The sequence below is a fragment of the Giraffa tippelskirchi genome, chromosome 1 (genome assembly GCF_054371585.1).
Source record: "Giraffa tippelskirchi isolate mGirTip1 chromosome 1, T2T-mGirTip1v1.2.pri, whole genome shotgun sequence".
Taxonomy (NCBI): domain Eukaryota; kingdom Metazoa; phylum Chordata; class Mammalia; order Artiodactyla; family Giraffidae; genus Giraffa; species Giraffa tippelskirchi.
The window spans coordinates 27,268,833-27,291,925 of NC_137275.1; the positions used below are offsets into that span (position 1 = coordinate 27,268,833).

Here is a 23,093-nt window from a genome sequence, read left to right on the forward strand (position 1 = left end):
ATAAAAATTTAAAATAAAAGGAAGATAGAGCGGGGTAATAAAAATTTTAAATCTGCAACCAAAACGATTATATTTTATCAGAAAAAATACTCACACATCTGGTGCTGGAAGTGTTGTGAGTATGATAATTGGGTGAGAGTTAAGGAGATACACAGAGGAAAACTGGCTGTTTTTTACTACATTTTTGAGTAGGATGAGTTAGTCTGAAATCAGCAAAATCACTTTTGTTGACTTGAAAATCCAAGGAACAGATCTTGAGATATGATCCAGGCAAAGGCCTGATGAATCTGACATCCCCAGTTTTTCCAAAGTGATGGTCTTACCCCTGCTGTCAATCAAAGACAATTGGCATGAACCGACCAGAAAGAAATTCTCCCAAGGACAGAACAACTCACAGATGTGTCCACCGACATGAGACTGATGCTGGGGCCTGGAGTTCAGAACTTCCCACGACAGCAAACATGCAGTCAAGGGTGTGCTTACCGAGTCCTCCATGCAGACAAACTGGTGCTCTTGATTCAGCGGGCAGCACTTGGTGGCAGCAGCTGCCATGTTCTTCGTGAGTACAATCAACTCCTGAGCAGACAGTTGTGGGGCTTTCTTAGTATAAAGGACTATGAGCCTGAAAGAATAATGTCTTCTTATTCCTGGAAATGACTCTGTGCCTCAAATGAAGAATTCTACAAAGTGTTTATCATTATCTGATATTTGTCTCTGATGTGGGATAAGCAAGTTATTAAGCTGGGCTTAAGTCTATTCTTTTAGTTCCTATTTCAGTGGTCCAGTGGCTTCTTCAGTAGACCCAGAATTCTCTTTCCACATCACACATTGCTCCACTCTGATCCAGTTTTTTCTACATAGGATCAAGGATGCTATGATAGCTAATGTGGGTGACTGCAAAATCAGACTCAGAGTAAACAGCTTCTGAAATAAATATATGCACAGGTCTTTAAGGCATGTATTGGTTGTCTGTGATGTGTAGGAACAGAAGCTACAGCAGCGATCAGGCAACATTTCCTGCTCTCATGGGCTCATGCCCTAGTTGGGGAGATAAAAGAGTACACTCAGTGTGATGAGAGGAACACAGAATGCTATAGGTATACATGGAATGGCATCTAATTCCATCCCAGGGAGGTCAGGTAGGCCTCCCAGAGGAAATGACATGGAGCTGAGATCCTGACAATAACTGAAAATGACCCAGGTGAAGGGGAGTAAAAGTAAGAGTGGAACATTTAGAAAGTCACTGAGTGAGATTTTGTTTTTCTTAATTGGGGGGATTGGAAATTGAAAAGAGGGGAAAGAAGAAAGCTTAACTATAGAAGCAGCTTTACGATGTTTTTAAGATCATTACGGTTGCTATATAAAGAATCAATTGCAGGTGGCAAGAGGCAGAGTGAGGGAAGGAAAAGCCACGCCAGTAATTCAAGTGAGAGAGGGTGGTGGCCTGAACTAGGAGAGTGGTGGTGGGAGCTGAGGAATACAGGGAAAGATTTGAATGAGAATGACTACAGAGCTGGACTTGAGGGCAACAGAATATCAGAATCATTTATTGCATTTATGTTATAATGGAGTTAGGGAAATAATGTAGCTGCTTCTTAAAGTACGACCCCTGGATTGACAGTATCAGTGCCCTTGGGTACTTGGTAGAAATATTGATACATATTCTCATGCACCATCCCAGATTTACTGACTCAGAAACTCTAGAGGAGAGCTGTGTTTCAACAAATCCTCCAGGTAGTTTTGACGCACTCTGAAGTTTGAGAGCCATGGGTCTAACCCTTAAACTAGACTTTAACAAACACAACAGTTAAAAGAAAATAAAAACAAATACTCTGTCTGAAACGAGAATAGTTTCTCTGGTTCCATTATTCCAATCATTTAAGTTCAATATTATGGACACTATGTCAAACTGAATTTTTCCCCAGTACTCTGCTTCTAAATAGACTATACTAGAAAGATCTTAAACATAACTGAAAACTGGCTTTTTTTTGATACCTTAATCTTTGACATGGGCTTCCCAAGTGTCTCAGTGGGTAAAGAATCTGCCTGCAATGCAGGAGACCAGACAGACTTGGGTTCAATGCCTGGGTTGGGAAGATTCCCTGGAGAAGGGCATGGCAAACAATTCCAGTATTCTTGCCTGGAAAACCCCATGGAAAGAGGGGCCTGGTGGGCTACAGTTTGTAGGGTCAGAAAGAGTTGGACACAACTGAAGCGACTGAGCACACAAGCTCACAATCTTTGACATTAATGGGATTTGCCAGGCCCTCTGCACACAGAGTTTTTTTGTGCACTCCTTCTGACTAATAAATACGGTATCCATTTATTTCCACTCTTGATGGTGAAAATACTGTAGTGCTATGGTGATCTGACTTGAAACTGACAGGGCAACCCTAGATTAGATCTCTGTTGCAGCCTTGACTCCAAATTGCAGGCAAAGCCCCAAGCTAAATGTACAGGTGAAAGGTAGAGGCTCCTATGAGATTGCAGAAGGGGGGTCAGGGCCTGCTGGCTCCCTAACCTCTGGGCATTGATTAGAATCTGGAAACTGGACCAAAAAGCAAAGTAAAAGCACACAAGGTTATGTAGTCAAGTATCTTATCAAGATAAGCATAGCTGGGTTAATTTGGAACTGATTTTTTCCTTGGCCTCTGAGGTTTTAAGGTTGAATATAGACTCTTAGCAACTCTTAGCAGCAAAAGTTAAAAAAAACTAACAAGTATAATCTGGACAATATCTTAGAAGCATACCTGTTGTGAAAGTTACTATCTCCTAATTTCTCACATAAATCACACTGATTTTTCACACGCTCATGGCTTTCACGAACCACTCTTTGAAACATCCCTTCCTGAAAAATAAAGATAATCAGTGTTTGCCGGTTGTTGCGACAATATATCTTGAGGTTAGATTGCAAAATCATCTTCTGTAATAGTTTAATGTAACTGTTTTACTAAACCCAGGGTTTTATTTACTCAGTGAGTTTGGAAATGTTGAAAAAACACATTTTTCTATAACAGGAATGGCCATGTACTTTGTGGAGAAAAAAAGTGGGACAGCCAGACTGATGCTTAGTTTCCTCTGATATGAACTGATTTGTGGGTTTAAATGGCATATTTTACAAGTATGAAGCTAGTCATTCATCAATCCAGAAAGAGGTCCTTAAAAGTAATTTATAGATCAAAGTTCAATTGATCAAAATATGTGTGTATATATTGGTTATTTTTAATAACACAGCATTTTTATGTAAACAGTACAGATATGGAGATACGGATGTAGATATAGAAATACAGATACATATTAAGAAGTATGGTTTAATAAAAACACGTACCAGATGTGAAGCACTCCACAAATATACATTGAAGGAAATCACATGGAATTCTCAGAGCTAAGTACAAATTGAAAAAGTTCTTGAACAGTACAAATAAAATCCCAGTGGGAAGACACAACTGGCCTTGCAGACAGATTTTGCTAGGAACACTGGTTATCATCTTAAGTAATGAGACCCAGTTCACCTGATCCTAATAAGCAGTGTTCAGTAGTAAAAATTTTACCCAATTTGCAAACTGTTTGTCTGGATTTAACCCTTCTTGCCTGAGTGGCACTGGACTAGTCACTTGAACCTTCTGAAACCCAATACTTTCCTCTATAAAATGTAGCTAGTACTTCTGCCATTACCTATCTTTCCAAGCTGCTGTGAGAATAAAATAGGACACTGGTTGTAAAGCTACTTTGTAAACTCTAAACACCCATCTTCCTATAAGGGGCTATTATCATAATAAGGGTGATTGTGAAATCTACCAGTGATGCATTGAAAGGGTGCTAACCAGATCTTCCAGGATCCAATGCCTGATGATATCAGGTAGAGCTGATGTAATAATAACAGAAATAAAGTGCACAATAAATGTAGTGTGCTTGAATCATCCTAACCATCTCCCCCCACCTCCCCACCACCCTGGTTCATGGAAAAATTGTCTTCCATGAAATGGGTCCCTGGTGCCAAAAGGTTGGGGACCACTGTTAACCTACAGAAGACTAAATCACCTTCATTTAGCTTTCTCTCCAGGAACGGGAAGATGCCAGATGTACCTGCCTGGACTCAGACAGAGCAAGAAATGCCATCGCCCTCTATTCCCACCTCTCTGTAAATGCACAAGCCACTCATTAGCATAACAAAAGCCAGAACCTCCTGGCTCCTGGTAACCCGTGGATGACAGATCACCTGGTCAGAGATTTGTAAGGTCACCTGCTTTTTCATGTCAACTGCACAACAGGAGCGGCTGCCTGCAAACAGTATGATTTCTGGCTTGAAATAGGGACAATGTCCAGGCCTGCTTGGTGGAAATGGTTAACCTTCACTCACCCTAACAGGCTATGCTTTCATGCTACCTGCTACCAGTCCAAGCAAACTTAAAAGAGAAAATTGCACAGAGAATGTTTCATAAAACACAGAATTTATAAGGCAGTGACTCACACAGAGAGTTGCTGCGGTGTAATGATGTGACCTTTGGTTTAGATGGAAATCATAGTTTTTGTGTAGTGCTTGCAATTAGAACATGCATAATTATCTTATAAAAGCAATGCGCTACTAATAGCACTGGACTTTTCTCTATTTGTAATCACACCACAAATATGAGGAATAGGTTTTTAAAAAAGGAATTTACCCCATGGCTATAGCATTCCAGAGGATTTTCTGATTTACAGCATTTTCCCAATAAATTTTGATATGCTGTATCCACTCTTAAAATGACTGGAACTGCCAACTCTGGATGTCTTCTTGAGTATTCATAAAGAAACCTGTTTCCACACGAAGCAAATTAGAGAGGAAACAGTAAGTTTTTGAAGTCATATTTTTTCTTTCAAAAGCCATCTATGCAATTTATTCAATATTTTAACTGACTTTAAGGTATTGGAAAATCTTGGGTGACTGGCAGGGAGGTTTTTCTGGCTATGTTTCGAGACAAGGAAACCAAGTCAGCAAAATTACATGATTTTTCCAAAGTCACACAGCAGTGAGTGGCAGATTCAAACGTGAACCTAAAATATTCTGATAAGCTTTAGTTCTTGGCTCAGGGTCTCTCCTTACTGTTACTAGAAATTCATTTCAAGTGTGTAGATGAGAACATTTTTCCTAATGACCTTTGAGGCTAGATTTTATAAATATTACAATTTTTGTAAGTATTAAATCACCATCTTCCCCTTGTCCATAATCTATATATTTTTCTGGGCTACAAGAAAGAGAAATTTGGACTCTAGAATACTTTCAAAGGAATCATAGAATTGCAGGAGGGACCTTTGAAGTGCCTTAAGGAGGGACCTTATCTAACTGCCTCAGTTTACACTTGGAACATAAAAGCCTGGGGAAATTAAATGGCTTGAACTGCATTTCAAAGTAGATGCATGACTGAATTAGACTGGAACTCCGGTCTCTCAACTCACAGTCTAACGTGATTTCCTCTAAGTTGTGCCTATCCACTTTTTCAGTACCAAATGCAAGTCTAGGGAAAGTGAGTTCAGATAGTGACATTTACTTTTATAAGCCAATGTCAAATGTAATTGCAGAAATATAGCTAAAGTCACTCAACAGAAAACTTTGAAGAAAACCCAAATTTTTATGCTTTGTTAGATTTTAGTTGCTCCAAATAAAACTTTACACAGTGACTTTGGAAATATTTCAATCACACAGTAATACTATCTTAATATTGCATCTTGAAATCAGTTTGTTTTATGACCCAAATAATTTGTACTTCCGCATGGGCACCAGAGATGTTAGTACTCCATCTCTTTAATCTTGAAATGCTATGCAATGGCTTTGATAATAGGTATTAAAATAATCAGAAGAGCTGGCCATACTAATCTGAGGCCCTTACTTAAACATGACTCTAAGTCTCTCAGAGCAAAGCTTGCACACCCTTGACACTCTGTTTTTAAAAATTCCTATATTGGTTGTCAACATTTAGAACCCAAGAGACCTTCAACTCCCTCCAAATGCAGTTGATCCAACCACCCAAAGCCTACATTCCCATATGGCCACAATTAGCTAGAGCCAAATAGTAGCTGCCACCTTGGACTCCACAGAGCATATCCTCTTGGCCATTTAACCATTGACTGATATCACTAGCTAGCCTCTGCCATCATTCAAGTTTGCAACTTCTCCCAAAGAATCCATAAATACATTATCCCTTTATTAAGGTTTTACAAAAAGCCTTATTACTCTTGTAGGAAGAAATCTTGCTTGTCAGTGAATTGTTTGCATACAGACTGATCTTCTGTAAACCTGCGAAGGGGCAGGGATGAGAGATCAGGTTTGTCATCGTTTTCTGAGTTGATAATGCATTCTCCTCGGAATGGTTCTGGCAGTTTACAGCATGGAATGAATTTGCTAGATAGAATAGCCTGTTTAGAGCAGATGTAGTTCATAAGCTGACTCTATAAAACAGAAAGGGAAGCAGTTATTTCTGATGATTTCATTCTGAACATATTTATTTTTATTGAGAAAAGCAGAGAAAAACTTGACCTCATATTGCTTTTTTCTTGGCAAACTGAAAGACTAGAAAGGCCATTTATACTTACTTTTTCTAATAAGAAAGCTTCTATACTTGACCTTACTCAAGTCTCACAGCTCTCAAAGAACTTAGAGGAAGACAGACTGTATTACTGTTTCCAAGTTTAGCTCAACAAAATACAAATAAAGAGTTTTATTACTTGCTCTTGTTATTGTTTTAGGATCCCAGTTGAGAAAACATTTTGTCTCTGTCATTTTCTATATACATTACCATAATATTACTATTACACTTACATATTTACTTATATGTTAAAAGTAGAAGTGAAAGTTTTAGTCACTCAGTTGTGCCCAACTTTTTGCCACCCCATGGATTGTAGGCCACCAGGCTCCTCTGTTCATGGATATCTCCAGGCAAGAATACTGGAGGGGGTAGACATTCCTTTCTCCAGGGAATCTTCCTAATAGCAAGAATACACAGAAGAACTATGCAAAAAAGATCTTCATGACCCAGATAACCATGATGATGTGATCACTTACCTAGAATCAGACATCTTGGAATGAGAAGTCAAGTGGGCCTTAAGAAGCATCACTATGAACAAAGCTAGTGGAGGTGATGGAATTTCAGTTGAGTTATGTCAAATCCTAAAAGATGATGCTGTGAAAGTGCTGCACTCAATATGCCAACAAATCTGGAAAACTCAGCAGTGGCCACAGGACTGGAAAATGTCAGCTTTCATTCCAATCCCAAAGAAAGGCAATGCCAAAGAATGCTCAAACTACTGCACAATTGCACTCATATCACATGCTAGCAAAGTAATGCTCAAAATCCTCCAAGCCAGGCTTCAACAGTACGTGAACTGTGAACTTACAGATCTTCAAGTTGGATTTAGAAAAGGCAGAGGAACCAGAGATCAAATTGCCAACATCCGTTGGATCATCAAAAAAGCAAGAGAGTTTCAGAAAAACATCTATTTTTGCCCTATGGACTACACCAAAGACTTTGACTGTCTGGATCACAACAAACTGTGGAAAATTCTGAAAGAGATGGGAATATCAGACCACCTGACCTGCCTCCTGAGAAATCTGTATGCAGGTCAAGAAACAACAGTTAGAACTGGACATGGAACAATGGATTGGTTCCAAATAGGAAAAGGAGTACATCAAGGCTGTATATTGTCATCCCGCTTACTTAACTTATATGTAGAGAACATCATTCGAAATGCCAGGCTGGATGAAGCACAAGCTGGAATCAAGATTTCCGGGAGAAAAGTCAATAACCTCATATATGTAGATGACACCACCCTTATGGCAGAAAGCAAAGAAGAACTAAAGAGTCTCTTGATGAAAGTGAAAGAGAAGAGTGAAAAAGCTGGCTTAAAACTCAACATTCAGAAAACCAAGATCATGGCATCTGGTCTCATCACTTCTTAGCAAATAGATGGGGAAACAGTGGAAACAGTGACAGACTTTATTTTTGGGGGCTCCAAAATTACTGCAGATGGTGACCACAGCCATGAAATTAAAAGACACTTGCTCCTTGGAAGAAAAGCTATGACCAACCTAGACGGCATATTAAAAAGCAGAGACATTACCTTACCAACAAAGGCCTATCTAGTCAAGGCTATTGTTTTTCCAGTAGTCATGTATGGATGTGAGAGTTGGACTATGAAGAAAGCCGAGCACTGAAGAACTGATGCTTTTGAACTGTGGTGTTGGAGAAGACTCTTGAGAATCCCATGGACTGCAAGGAGATCCAACCAGTTCATCCTAAAGGAGATCAGTCCCGAATATTCATTGGAAGGACTGATGTTGGAGCTGAAATACTTTGGCCACCTGATGCAAAGAACCTACTCATTGGAAAAGACCCTGATGCTGGGAATGATTGAAGGCGGGAGGAGAAGGGGATGACAGAGGATGAGATGGTTGGATGGCATCACCGTAGCAATGGACTTGAGTTCAAGTAGGCTCCAGGGGTTGGTGATGAACAGGGAGGCCTGGCATGCTGCAGTCCATGGGGTCACAAAGAGTCAGACACAACTGAGTGACTGAACTGAACACACACACACACACACACACAAATTAGTACGTGTGTATATGAACAAACTAATCTCTACACTTAAGGAACTCACAGGTCTAGGTGGAGAGTTTAAATAATTAAACAACAAAATAATGCATTATAAAATAAATTGTTAGAGAAATATGTATCTTATACTTTGGATGAGAAAAGAGAGATTGCAATCCAAACTGGATAAAATCAGAGTAAAGATCTTGAATGATTTCAGTCTTGAATGACAAATGTAAGTTAGTTGGAAACAAATGGAGAGAAAAAAGTCTACTAGAATTATCCATATTTGTCTATAAAGAGTCTTAGAGGTGAAGACCATGACATACTTGGGAAATGATATATAGGATATTTTGAACTTACTGTGAATATTTAGTTGAGATGAAGATCAAGGGATCAGGAGAGAAGGAGAATGTACCAACAGTCTAGATCTGAGAGTGGTAAGTGCAAGCTGCATTATGGGGTCAGGTTGAGATCAATAGGGAGAATGTCTACATTAGTTAGGAGACAAGCCTGCCCTCAGTGGCCTACTAGGATCAAATCTGTTTCAATAAAGTCCTGTTGAAAGGGGAGGCATCAGGCCTGTGGGCAGTAGTTCTGGCAACAAGGATGGCAGAGGCTCTGTCATCATCAACCTGTAGATTCTAACATTGCCCTCAGGTTGGGAGTGTTTTGGCCAGGAGATTTTATAGGCCAGGCCTAGAAATGGCATTGGAAAAGACGCACTGGTAAAGCCCCGGATGCTGTGAAAGATTGAAGGCAAAAGGAGAAGGGGGCAGCAGAGGATGAGATAGTTAGATGGCATCACTGACTCAACAGACATCAATTTGAGCAAACTCCAGGAGCTGGTGAAGAACAGAGGAGCCTGCCATGCAGCAGTCCATGGGGTGGCAAAGAGTTGGACATGACTTAGCAACTGAAAAACAACAACAAAAGAAATGACATAAATCACTTCTGACTAGGCTCCACCTATTTGTAAGACTGGAGTAGTCTTACTCCATTTTCTAAGAACACTGTCTTGGAAAAGAATAATAAATTGAACAATCCTTTTGCAAAGGATTTTTGCAAAATCCTTTTATAAATATATATACCTGAGGGATAAGGAGGTATAGTTACATAATTGATGTTTTTAGTTATCCAATAATAATATTGTCAGGCAGAACTCTATTTCTAAATGAGAAAATACTAGTGAAGGAGAAGTTTTAAAGGAAAGCGTATATTTCAAAGCCCTGACATAAATAAGGATAGTTGAGTCTCATTATTTATAGTAGTTATAAACACTGAATTCGTGAATATTGAATCATCTGCCCTAGAGGAAATAGGGGATAAAGTTTCTACAAGTCAAACATGGCCACATGTTCGTTCAACAAATCAAGACATAACCCTTGTTTTGTGTATGTTTCTGTTTAAAAACTCCTTATTTAACATACAGTAGTCCCCCCACCCCTGTTTACCGCAGGGGAGACATTCCAAGATCCCCTAGTGGATGCCTGAAACTGCAGATAGTACCAAACCTTCTATATTTTTTCCTGTACATGCATACATGTGATAAAGTTTAATTTATAATTTAGGCACAGTGAGAGATTAACAAAAGTAACTTATAATAAAATTGTAGCAATATAATGCAATAAAATTATGTGAATATGGTCTCTCTCTCTCAAAATACTTAATTGTGCAATTTTAATGCCCTTCCCATCTTAATGAACTAAGCACTTATCATGCACTGTAGCCAAAATTTTGGCAGTTTGAGGTGTGACAACAAAACTAACACAAATTTATTTTTCCTTCTTTACAATTTTACAGATAAAAGATTTGGTAAAAAAGATCTATGGTAAAAAAATCTTTTACCATAGATCTTGGTGACCTCAGCATATGATTTCTTTTCTTTCCCTATTAAAGAGAACTTTCACCTTTCCACCTAAAGGATGCACTTTACAGCTTCTGTTTGGCCAGCATCACTATGCTTATGCACTGAGGTCAATGTGTGACTTGAACCCAAGCACCGTGATCCCAGGCAGCCAGTCTGGTGACCTATATGACTATTAAGTGACTAATCCACAGGAAACGCCTGACAAAGAGATGATTCATGTCCCAGATGAGATGGAACAAGATGGCACAAGATTTCATCTTGCTGATCAGAATGGTGCACAATTTAAATCTTAGGAGTTGTTTATTTCTGGATTTTTCTGTTTACTGTTTTCAGATGGAAGTTGACTATGGTTACCTGAAACCTTAGGAAGCAAAGCAGGAAGTAAGGGGGACTACTGAGTATTGGCAATTTATTCACATTGAACTCACAGCCACTAACACTGTTACTCATGCATGAACAAGGCTTATCTAAAATGTATAGTCTTTCTTCAAGGCACAACACAGCTTCTTGTGCTTAGGAACACTGGGCAATTCTTCAGTGTTATATGCACGCCCATTTTAAACTGCTAAATCATCAACAAAAAACACAGACATGCAGAAAACATGGCATTAAATGAACGTTTCTTGAGAGCACGAGAGCTACAATGGGAAGGCAGAGAGCATCGCCTTGTTCTAGGGCAGCTGAAACCATGTGCATCAGACAACTTAAATTCCCACTGTTTTGAACATGCGCACGTTTCTGGGAATGACCACAGAGTGCTGTGAATATTGACTTTGGGGTTACAAAAAATTTTGCCATGTAGGTGAATTCACAAGGACAGAATTCATGAATAATGAAGATTAGCTGAGAAAACATTTAAATGAATCCATAACAAAGGAAATGGAAAAGCTGTTATATCTCCAGGTTATATCTCCATCCCTGTTCCAGTTTCACAGACAAACTTTCACAAAATAGATAGGTTACAGTACTATTTATTTCAGAGAATTCGAAAGGAAAAAAATTCTAATCCATTTCTTAGAAGTGAGCATAACCGGATACCAAAACCTGATAAAGTATGTGCCGAAAAAGACAGTTCCAGATCCAGTTCACATCTAAATATAAATGCAAAAATTTGACATATATATGTATAATATACATAGAGAAAGGCAGAGAGAGAGAGAAAGGCTAGAGATAGAGTAAAATGAGATTGACTTGAGCAATGTAAAGATGGGCAAAAATTAATAAATCTTTTAAGATAATTCACCAATGGATAAGTCAAACAATATAAATCAAATGATCATCTTTAGGAGATAAAAAAATATTTACTAATGTTCAGAATCCACCCTAATTAAAACAAAGCAAAATGACCTCTAAAAAAGGATGAAAAATTACATATAAACAATATCTTTGTGAAGCCAATAACTCTAAACCTGTTACCTTTACAGTCTGGAATATGGCAGGAATGCCAGAAGTACCCACAGTTATTTTATATAGGTTGGAATACTAGCCAATACTATTAAATAACTGGAGATCATTCTAGCACATCTGTCACGTGGTTTCAATGGTTTAGTCACTAAGTCATGTTTGACTCTTGCGACCCCATTAACTGTAGCCCACCAGGCTCCTCTGTCCATGGGATTTCCCAGGCAAGAATACTGGACTGGGAGGAGGAACCCATTTCCTTCTCCAGGGGATCTTTCTGACCCAGGAATTGAAACCAGGTCTACTACATTGCAGGCAGATTCTTTACTGACAGAGCTACTAGGGAATCCCACGTCTGTCATAGTATAGGCTATAATGGAAGCTGTTCTAGAGTTACCAATTTGGAATAGGTATTGTTTATGTGTTAAAGGACTTCAGCAAATTTGTCTTGTTTTAACAACAATGGATAGGCTTCAAAGTTCCCTGTAATTTCCCCCCAAATTCATGTAATCTTCATGCAGACAGAAGTCTGAGAGCCTGTCCTAAAGAGCCAGCAGGACTCCTAAGAGTGCAGGACAGTATTCCTTCCAGTATCAGTTGAGATTCTTGCCATACAACAACTACTCCAAGGAACAACTTCACACTGCCTATCTCCAGGATGGAATTCACAGTGGCAGCCACCACCTTTACAACCGGTCAAGATGAACATGGCACTGACCTCAGCAAGCAATGGCCAACTGCAATAGTTGCCAAGGAAAAGCTATGGCCCTACCCCAACTCTCTGTTCCAGCAAAGTAAATATTTGAGAACTTAGAATTCTAGGGATTCTGTTGAGTGTTCTAGTCAGTGATTTTTCTATTTTAACTACAGTTGTTACCCGCATCCCTTAATTTGTTGTGTGCCTGCATGCTCAGTCACTTCAGTTGTGTCAGACTCTCTGTGACCCCATAGACTATAGCCCACCAGGCTCCTCTGTCCATGGAATTATCCAATCAAGAATACTAGAGTGGGTTGCCATGCCCTCCTCCAGAGGATCTTTCTGCCCCAGGGACTGAACCCGCATCTCCGGAATCTCCCGCATTGCAGGCAGATTCTTTCTCCACTAAACAACCCAGGAATCTGTTGTGTAATGGGACTAAAATGGTTGGAGGTGGGGCTTCCTGCTCTTAAGAGTCAAGGATTTCTCTCTGAAATCATGTTAGTCTTACTTTGCTTCTGCTTTATTTTTTAATTGTGATGAAAACTATTAGTTTTCAAACTTGCAGAATGAATAGGAACATGACTTGTATATGATTGTAATTTACTAAACCCTTGTTGGGTTTTTAACAGCTACAATATTTTCCTTTTCTGGGATTTTGAGACTTTACATTTGCACCTGGGGCAGATAAATTCCATGTTGCCCATGCCCCAGCCCTTACCCCTTGTTGCCATATCTTTGTTCTGGTGGTTTCTTCTCCCCTCTAGGCTGATATGGCCTCAGGGTATAGTTTGCAATTATAGGACTTGCTAGAGATTCAAAGATGAACGAAATACAATCACAATTTGGGAGGAAATTAACAGTCAACTCCAAAAATTTAAGAATAAAATAATAAAGTAAAGTAAGACAGATTGAGGAAGAAGGGAAAGGGAGGGAAGAAGGGTGAGGGAGAGAGGGAAAGAAAGAAAGAAAAAAAATGTTGCATGAGAAGAGAAAGGAGAGGAGACATCATTTTACTGGTAATATTAAGAAGTAATAATTACTCTTTCATATTTATTATATACCATATTTATTATATTGTATTTATAAATATTTATAATATTTATTTAAGAAATACAAATATTTTAAAAGTTGAGATGAGTTTTAAGAAAAGAGAAAATCTTACCCTGCCAAGTACACACACTACTGCATTTCCTTCACAACAGATCCGATGCAAATTTTTAATAGCCACAGACAGCTTGGTAATTTCAGAAAAATTAACTTTAGGTTGCTTTTTAGTCAGCAGAACCAATTCCCTGGGGGGAGAAAAGTGCATTTTAAAATTTTTGGATTCAATTCTTTCTAAAATTAGTTCTAGTTCAATGAGTAATCAAAAGAATAGAAGTACATTTGCAAATGTAGGATGAAGATAGTTGCATATTATGTTTTCTATTTCTTCAGTGCTAGAACCCAGAGCCATACAAAAATCTAAGTCACAAAATGAAAATTATTCAGTTCATAATCATGTAAGTATGGTCATTGTCATTATTCAGATTATTGCTTAAAGAAGTTGAGTTGCTTGGACAAGTACTTTGGGAATTTATCTGACCTAACTTTCTCAATAAAATTCTTTTCCATAAAGACAATAATTATAAGAGGTTTGGTTCTCCCTTGCCCCTCTCTGTTGACAACTGAACAACATCCCTGAAATTTTTTTTGTTCTGTTGTTCTTTAGTCACTAAGCTATGTCCAATTCTTTTGTGGCCCCATGGACTGTAGCCTGCCAGGCTCCTCTGTCCATGGGATTTCCGAGGCAAGAATACTGGAGTGGGTTGCCATTCCTTCCCAACCCAGAGATCGAATCTCATCTCCTGCTTGGCAGGAGGATTATTTACCACTGAGCCATGAAAAATAGGCTTGCCTTATGAGAAGAACTGAGCTTCCAGACAACGTAATATTGTCCTAAAATGGTAAGAAGGTGATAGAAGGAAGATGCATGTACTCAGGGGTAAACAGAAACAAAATCTGGGCCAAGAAAGAGACACATTGAATGACATCAAATTCTCCTCCCATCCCACACTCCTCTATGCCCACCCCAAAAAACACCACTCAATTTTTCCATTTTTTGTGACATTAGAGCCAGAATCTTTCTTATCTTCCAAGAGAAAAATACCTTTTGTCCTTCAGCCTTAACCATACAGAACAACTAAGTGTATGAATCTGAATATAGAGAATCTTTTGTACATTGGAGAAGAGCCTTAAAATTTTGAGCTGCTGGAGGATATTGAGACAGGAAACAGTGAGTGGAGATGAGGACTGTGCAAAGTGAAGCATAGCCAGGGTTTCCCGTCGGATAGCTGCGTAGCACAACTGCAGAGAAAGGAACCAGGTTCATGCTGAGAGACATTAGTGAACAAAAGATAGATGACTTTTCAATGAGTTTAATCGGAGGGTGATCCAAAGCAGCCAAGTCCACAAATCTAAGTAGGTAACTTACACAGCTGTTGCTACTTTGTGGTTGAATTTAATCCCAATTTCACATAAATGGTGATGCCTCAAAGATATTTCTCTAACGTACTTTCCGATGGGTTTCAGCTGTAATTAGAAAAATGACTCATCAAAGAACTACAGTAATAACTGAAAAAGTTCACCTCATGGTTAGTAAAGAAGGGAAAAAAATCATGTATCTTCTCAAAATTAGAAAGTTCTTATTGCCTTACCTATGAGACCAAACATAAAAGCATAATTTGGTGAAGGTTCTGTTTTTTTGTTGTTGTTTTTTGGGTTTGTTTGTTTTTTACAAAATAGTACTCTTCCAGAGATTGCTTGTCCCTTAACTTAGACATTTGACGTATAAATGAGAACAAGACAGTGAACAAACAAGAATCCAGAGAGCCGATAGAATAAATTTCAATAATGTCTTACAGCTGTATTTTGGTTTTATTCAAGTTACTAGCCTTGTCATCTTGAACATGTCTTCAAATGATTATCTATAATATATGCTCCTGTTTTGCAATATAAATTAATGGAATCCCCCCAAATCTTCATATTCTTTAACTCAGAATTTTGACTTTTGAAACTCTATTCCAAACAAATGTCTCTGAATAAATAAAAATATAATTATGCAAAAAGAAGAACATGTATGCCTTGCTATGGTAGCAAAATTTTGGAGACAAAATGTCTCAAAAGAATAGAGATGCTCAAGTGAATAATAACACATTGCTTTTGAAAAGATGTGCACTTCTAATGTAAAGTACACATGTTTAAGTCTCTATTCAAAACTATATATTCAATTTGGTCACAACAATGTACAAAATAAAACCTGTAAATGAAAAAAATTGAATAAAACTAAATATACCAAAATTAGTATCTCTGTGTGGTGATAATATAAGCGACATTTAAAAATTTCAGAATAGCTCTATATATTGACTCACAACATTATATTGACCATATATTAATTTTACCTTGGGTAACAATATCTTGCAATGCTTTTTTAAAGAACAAATTAAAAAATGTATACAGAGGCAATATTCAAATCACAAATCTGGCACTATGATAATATTTAAACTTTATAATTAATTATAAATATAATTATTATTTTATTCTTATTTTGTTGTATTGCACTTATTTGAAATGAAATACAAATAAGGTTATTCTCTACTTCACAAGAGAGTCTGTGAAGGCTCAACTCACAAAGCACATTCTGTGATCACAGACACCACTTTAACACAATTGACTATGCAGGCTTCTCTGGGTAAGGACTAAGAACTCCTGGGAACAGACATTCTGGAGGCAAGCAAGACTGTAACAATCATAGAGTGAGGGAGAGGAGGAAAGAACTTAACTAATTCAAAAGCACCTACTTATGCTTAACATTATAGCGACACATAGCCGGACCTAGAGATTATTGTACAGAGTGAAGTAAAGTCAGACAAAGAAAGATGAATATATGACATCACTTATATGTGTAAAGAGCCTCTTGATGAAGGTGAAAGAGGAGAGTGAAAAAGTTGGTTTAAAGCTCATCGTTCAGAAAACTAAGATCATGGCATCTGGTCCCATCACTTCATGGGAAATAGATGGGGAAACAGTGGAAACAGTGTCAGAATTTATTTTTTTGGGCTCCAGAATCACTGCTGATGGTGATTGCAGCCATGAAATTAAAAGACGCTTATTCCTTGGAAGGAAGGTTATGGCCAACCTAGATAGCATATTTAAAAGCAGAGACATTACTTTGCCAACGAAAGTCCATCTAGTCAAGGCTATGGTTTTTCCAGTAGTCATGTATGGATGTGAGAGTTGGACGGTGAAGAAAGCTGAGCGCCGAAGAATTGATGCTTTTGAACTGTGGTTTTGGAGAAGACTCTTGAGAGTCCCTTGGACTGCAAGGAGATCCAATCAATCCATCCTAAAAGAGATCAATCCTGGGTGTTCATTGGAAGGTCTGATGTTGAAGCTGAAACTCCAATACTTTGGCCACCTCATGCGAAGGGTTGACTCATTGGAAAAGACCCTGATGCTGGGTAGGATTGGGGGCGGGAGGGGAAGGGGACGACAGAGGATGAGATGGTTGGATGGCATCACCGACTCAATGGACATGGGTTTGGGTAGACACCTGAAGTTGGTGATGGACAGAGAGGCCTGGCGTGCTGCAATTCATGGGGTCGCAAAGAGTCGGACGCGACTGAGCGACTGAACTGAACTGATATGTGTAATATGTATTAGTGGTACAAATGAACTTATTTATAAAACAGGAATAGAGTCACAGATGTAGAAAACAAACTTATGGCTATCAACAGGGAAAGTAGAAGCAAGGGATATATTTATTGGGAGATTGGGACTGACATATACACACTACTATATATAAACTAGATAACTAATAAGGACCTAGTGTATAGCACAGGGAACTCTACTCAATACCGTGTAAAGACCTTTATGGGTGTAGAATCTAAAAATGAGTGGGTCTGTGTATATGTATAACTAATTAACTTTGCTATACAGCAGAAAGTAATATAACATTATAAATCAACTATACGCCAAGAGAAAATTTTTTTTAAATTATAGGGGCATATTATACATTAAGGAAAAATTTCCTCTGAAAAGGATTAAAATTAAGAAAACCTTGTAACAAATTAGCTGAAAAAACTAACAGTCATGTAAAAGTTCATTCTTCCAAAATGCCTAGTAATGTAACATAAGTCTACACAATCACTTGTTTTTGTTGTTTTTAATAATATGAAACCAAAAAGAGAAAAAAAAAACTGTCCTTCTTAGGAATTCAGAATTTGCTTCTGAAGGAACTGGAGTTAACTAGAGGAAGAATGGAAGAGAGGTAAGAAATATACGTGTGTGTGTGTGTGTGTGTGTGTGTGTGTGGCTTTAACAATAACTATGATTATTGCATACTTAGTATATGCCAGAGACTCTTTAGATACATTATTTAATTTCTTACACAAAGTAGAAGATGAGGAGCTCAATAGGAGAACTACAGTTAAAGGAATAGAGAAATAGGGGTTGAGAGGATTAAGAGAGACATTCTCACTGAAGAGATCAAAGAAAACAGTGGTACTGCACTGAGCCTTGAGGAATTCATCAAAATGATTATCAAATTACTATTCATTTCAGTGTGACCTTTGGAAAATCCACCTGGTGTGCCTTCTTAAGACAGTTATTTTATGTTGGTATCCAGAACCTTTAATGAGCATACATTAAAAAGTACTTTTATCATGGAACTAATCACTGATTTACGTCTATTCAGTGAAGGAGAAAAGGCCATATGGTTAAAATTAAACGTGTGGCTAACAGTATTTTACAGGGTTAGCTACAATAAAGTCTTCTATCTCATGTTTTTCTTACAATGAGCTTTTGTTACAGTGTATTTACTTTCTCCTTCAAAGTTTTGTGATATTTCAGCCAATAGAGTATAACAAAGGTAACTTTTGAAGCTTGGTCATAAAAGGCCATAGGACTTCTGCTTTATCCGTAAGAATACTCATACTTGAGACTCTGGCCATATGTCAGCAGTCCAGCAGACCTTGGGCTTCCACGCTGTGAGGAAGCCCAAACCAGCCAAGTCAGTGAGACCATGTGGAGAGGCCCTAAGGTAATATGAGAAGAAAGAGATGTTGAATCAGCTCCTAGGTGCTTCAGCCCTTCAGAGCCCCAGATCCAACCATTGTCTGAGTGCACCACATGAAAAATCAGGATCCAGAACAATCCAGATAAACCCTTCCTGAATTCCTGACCCACTGAAACCATAAGAAATTGTAAAATAATTGTTATTGTTTTTGAGCCACTAAATTCTAAGGTGTTTTGCTATGTATAAATAATAACTGAAGTATTAAATATGTATTATGAAGTGATATTTGTGCTGGATCATGCTTCTCAAATTTTGAGGACTATATGAATGGCCTGAGTTTCTTGTTAAAATGATGTCTTATTCAGCAGGTCTGGAGAAGAGCTTCCTTCTGCATCTCTAACAAGCTGCAAGGTGATTCATATGCTGCTGGACCACAGTCCACACTTAGCATAACAAGTTCCTAAATAACAGTTGACATATAAATAGTTTACCTTTGTCTGGAAGCATTCAGTCTTATTTTCTTCTTGGCAACATGATTGAACAGCTGTTTCATAGCAAACAGACATGGTTAAAATAGTGGGTCCATACAAGAATGGATACTTCCTAGAAGTTTCATAAATGTACCTATAATTTGACAAATACAAAGTCATAATAATGGAATTATTGTGGAATAATATAATTTGAAATTCAAGAACATGTTCTGACACTGTTTCTTAAGAACTTATGATTCATTTAGTTTTGTTGACCTGAAACTTCCAGAATTTCATGGTAACAGAAATGGGATACCACTACACTTAAACGTATCCAAGGTTTACAACAGACACGTCATTGTGAGGTTAGACAGTGCCCAAGAAGTAATCCACTGTATCTTCTGGGCCAGTGAGAAAAGGAAATCACTAATTAAAAGTGTTCATTTTTATATAAGTAGTAGAAGTAGAAAGTTCAATAGTCTAAACTGATTGTAAATGGAGGATAGTACAGCTGGTAAAGGGGAACTAAATTTAGAAGTTATTGGTGAATGAAAAGGAATCTTTCAAGATCATCTGTAAGTTCTTTTTTGACTATGAAAGTTTATGCCATTGTCCTCCAAGATGTGTCACTCAATATTTTGCTTTATGACTAAATCTGAGTATTAATTTGTTTCTCAAATTCATTCTTTTCTCTTTTTTTACATTTTTAAGGTCACATTTTGTAGAATGTGGGATCTTAGTTCCCCAAAAAGAATCGAACCAATGCCCAGTGTATTGGGAGTTCAGAGTCTTAATCACCACGTAATGCTTGTGTGCTTGCTAAGCCACTTCAGTCATATCCAACTCTGCAACCCTATGGACTGTAGTCCTCCAGGCTCCTCTGTCCATGGGATTCTCCAGGCAAGAACACTGGAGTGGGTTGTCATGCCCTTCTCCAGGGTATCTTCCTGACCCAGGAACAGAACCCATGTCTCTTATTTCTCCTGCATTGGCACGTGGATTCTTTACCTCTAACACCACCTGGAAACCCCAGACCACCAGGGAAGTCCCTCTCAAATTCATTCTTTACACTCACTATGGAGTCTGGGCACCAGGCCTGCCTTTTACTTATCACCATATGTCCTCACACTATTCCACAGAGCTTGCTCAAATTACTTACTCCCCATCCCTCCTCCCACACACAAAGACCCAGTGAAGGTTGACATTGCAGACAAAAACTGGCTTAAGGCTCAAATAAATGCATTTTCTCTTATAATCACAGGAAAGTTTCTTTTCAAGACTCCCTTGCAGTTAGGTGGGAACATGCCATATACCACTTTTAGGCTTGGCTGTTAATTACTTTGCACGTTTTTTGTTCTCTTTCTTTTTCGAAGTAACCTTTGAAACACATGCTCCAGGTGGTATAGCTCCAATATGGAAGCATCTTTCATTTCTGAGTTACTCCTTAGAGGAGAGTTGTCAGGAGCTGAGCTGAGCTGAGCTGGAGAAGGCTGAGAGGCCAATGAAGACAAAAACCAAACTGAAAGTATAGTCAGGCTTTAATTATTTACAGGGATAGTATAATCAAAGGGGGCTTCCCAGGTGGCTACTGGGAAGAATCTGCCTACAATGTAGGGGATGTGGGTTTGATCGCTGGGTCAGGAAGATCCCCTAGAGAGGGGAATGGCTACCCACTCCAGTATTCTTGTCTGGGAAATCCCATGGACAGAGGAGCCTGATGAGGTTCAGCCCATGGAATCACAAAAGAGTCATTCACAACTTAGCGACTAAACAACAGCTTAAGGGAAAGGAGAGAAAATGGTGTCCTCCCCCCAACCTTCACCCCAGACTCAACCGGTTTACTCTTGAAAGTTTAATCAACAGACTTGTTTCATTTCAGCAAGATTTCTTAAGCTTAACTTGTAGGGAAAAAAAAAAAATCCGAATTCATATTACCAAGATATAACTGCCACCCAGGAAAAGGCAAAATTCTTGGCCAATAGGAAATCTCAATGGAGTCATTCAGTATCTTTGCTCTCTATTGGGTACGAAGCTAAAATAAGACTTCATTTTTGTGCTGCAGTAACTTAGTTCCTTTCAAGAATTTTCAGTACAAACCAATCTAATTTCAAATCTCCAAAGGCAAAGTTGAACTTTGTATGAGGAAAAATCTTTCTAATAATCAGAGCCATTTAAAAATATAATAGAAGGTCCTATTGTAAAGTAACACAGAGTCACACTTGGTTGGAAGTTGGGTGCTAAAGTAAGATATACAATAAAATTTTACCATGATCAAAACTGTTTTGAAAACTCCTTAGATAATCCAAATGTATAAGAAGGTACACATGTATAATATACTATCTTTTGATTAGAGCTGACTTATCCTCCAGCTTTGATATAAGTTACTGTTCCTTTGATTGAGAATTAAAGTTGTTGGCTTATAATATGAAGCAAGTAGTCAGAAAATTATTTTCCCCTGAATATGTATAGCTGTATGCACTTAAGTTAAATTAGCATATAAAATAACCCACTCCGGTATTCTTGCCTGGAAAATCCCATGGACGGAGGAGCCTGGTAGGCTGCAGTCCATGGGGTCGCGAAGAGTCGGACACGATTGAGCGACTTCACTTTCACTTTTCACTTTCATGCATTGGAGAAGGAAATGGCAACTCACTCCAGTGTTCTTGCCTGGAGAATCCCAGGGACGGTGGAGCCTAGTGGGCAGCCGTCTATGGGGTCGCACAGAGTCGGACACGACTGAAGCAACTTAGCAGCAGCAGCAGCTGCATATAAAATAACTCCTCAATACTGACTTTGGAGAAGGAAATGGCAACCCACTCCAGTATTCTTGCCTGGAAAATCCCATGGACGCAGTAGCCTAGAGGGCTACAGTCCATGGTGTAGCGAAGAGTCAGACATGACTTATTGGCTAAACCACAACAGTAACTGATTTAATTGTAAATGTTCAAGAAGAGATTAGATTCACTGCCTGAGTGTTAGTTAGGTTTCGTAATCTCTGAATGTTCAACCCAAACCTGACTTTATAACTCTCACCTAGAATGGCTAGTAAATAGGTAGCCAAGCTCATATTTCAGTTTCTCATTTAGTTGCCCCTCATGTCAGACAAGTTAGAACCTGCCCAATCTGCTGTCCCTTAATCCTTTCACCCAAAGTGACTGGGCCGTTTAAGTTCTCCTTGAAGACTCAGTAACTCCTGGGGGATTTCTGCCTCTGGATGGTTGAATTAAAGGTGTTTACATTGTTTAGCATCAGGTCACTAGATCTGTTCATTCATTTCTGATATAGAGTTTAATGTCTAATATCTGAAATTATGAATGATAGAATCAGCACCACGCTTCTTGCACTATATCCAGCACTCAGGTCCTTCCCTTATTCCTGGTGTCTGTCTGAAATGACCAGAACTGCATTCCTTGAGAACTGAAGCTTTGTACTTCTCCTGTCATTTTTGTCTCTCTTGGTATTGGTTTCCTGCCTCTGAACCCCAGATACTGGCTGGTAAGTCTCTAAAGATAGTTGTCCATGGTAACTAAGAAACCAAAATATGAACACAACTACCCATGAGCTATAATGCTATCCACTGTAGGTAGGAATTATAGAATCAGAGTTCTTGAGTAGAAAACTGATCTCTGTCCAATCTACCGTTATCGTTCATTCCTAGGTTCCCAATGACAGATTCTATGCCTGTCAGTTATCCCTCCTGTTATACCTCCGTGAACCTCCCAAGTACCGGCCCCTTGTCTAAGCTGTTACCTGCACTCTATTCCCAATACTCTGCTTATTATGCTTTGCCTACTAGATTGTAGTTTTCAACATCATTTGCTACTGGTCTGACCAATCTAACCTTTAAGGAGATGGGTCCTTTACAGATCCTAGTCATTTTCAGTGTTTCATGACACAGACATGTTCATGCCCTCCAGGGTTCGCTAAGACCATGTCGTCATTCTGAAGGAAAAAAATAAATTGTAACTCAAATTTTTACTTTATTTATATATAATAAAGCATTGTGTACTCAGAGGCTTTATCTAAAAATCTC

At 38.5% G+C, this 23,093-nt stretch overlaps 1 protein-coding gene across 1 annotated transcript in view; it reads right to left on the reverse strand.

Moving 5' to 3' along the window:
- Positions 1–23,093, reverse strand: part of LOC145516869 (alpha-fetoprotein-like) — a 42,759-nt gene that overhangs the window by 16,006 nt on the left and 3,660 nt on the right. The window contains exons 5-11 of the mRNA XM_081518723.1: positions 19,082–19,214; positions 15,009–15,106; positions 13,698–13,827; positions 6,212–6,426; positions 4,662–4,794; positions 2,751–2,848; positions 484–622 (exon numbers count right to left, since the gene is read on the reverse strand). Of these exons, the coding sequence (XP_081374849.1) occupies positions 484–622; positions 2,751–2,848; positions 4,662–4,794; positions 6,212–6,426; positions 13,698–13,827; positions 15,009–15,106; positions 19,082–19,214 (946 nt within the window). The remainder of the gene's footprint in view (positions 1–483; positions 623–2,750; positions 2,849–4,661; positions 4,795–6,211; positions 6,427–13,697; positions 13,828–15,008; positions 15,107–19,081; positions 19,215–23,093) is intronic.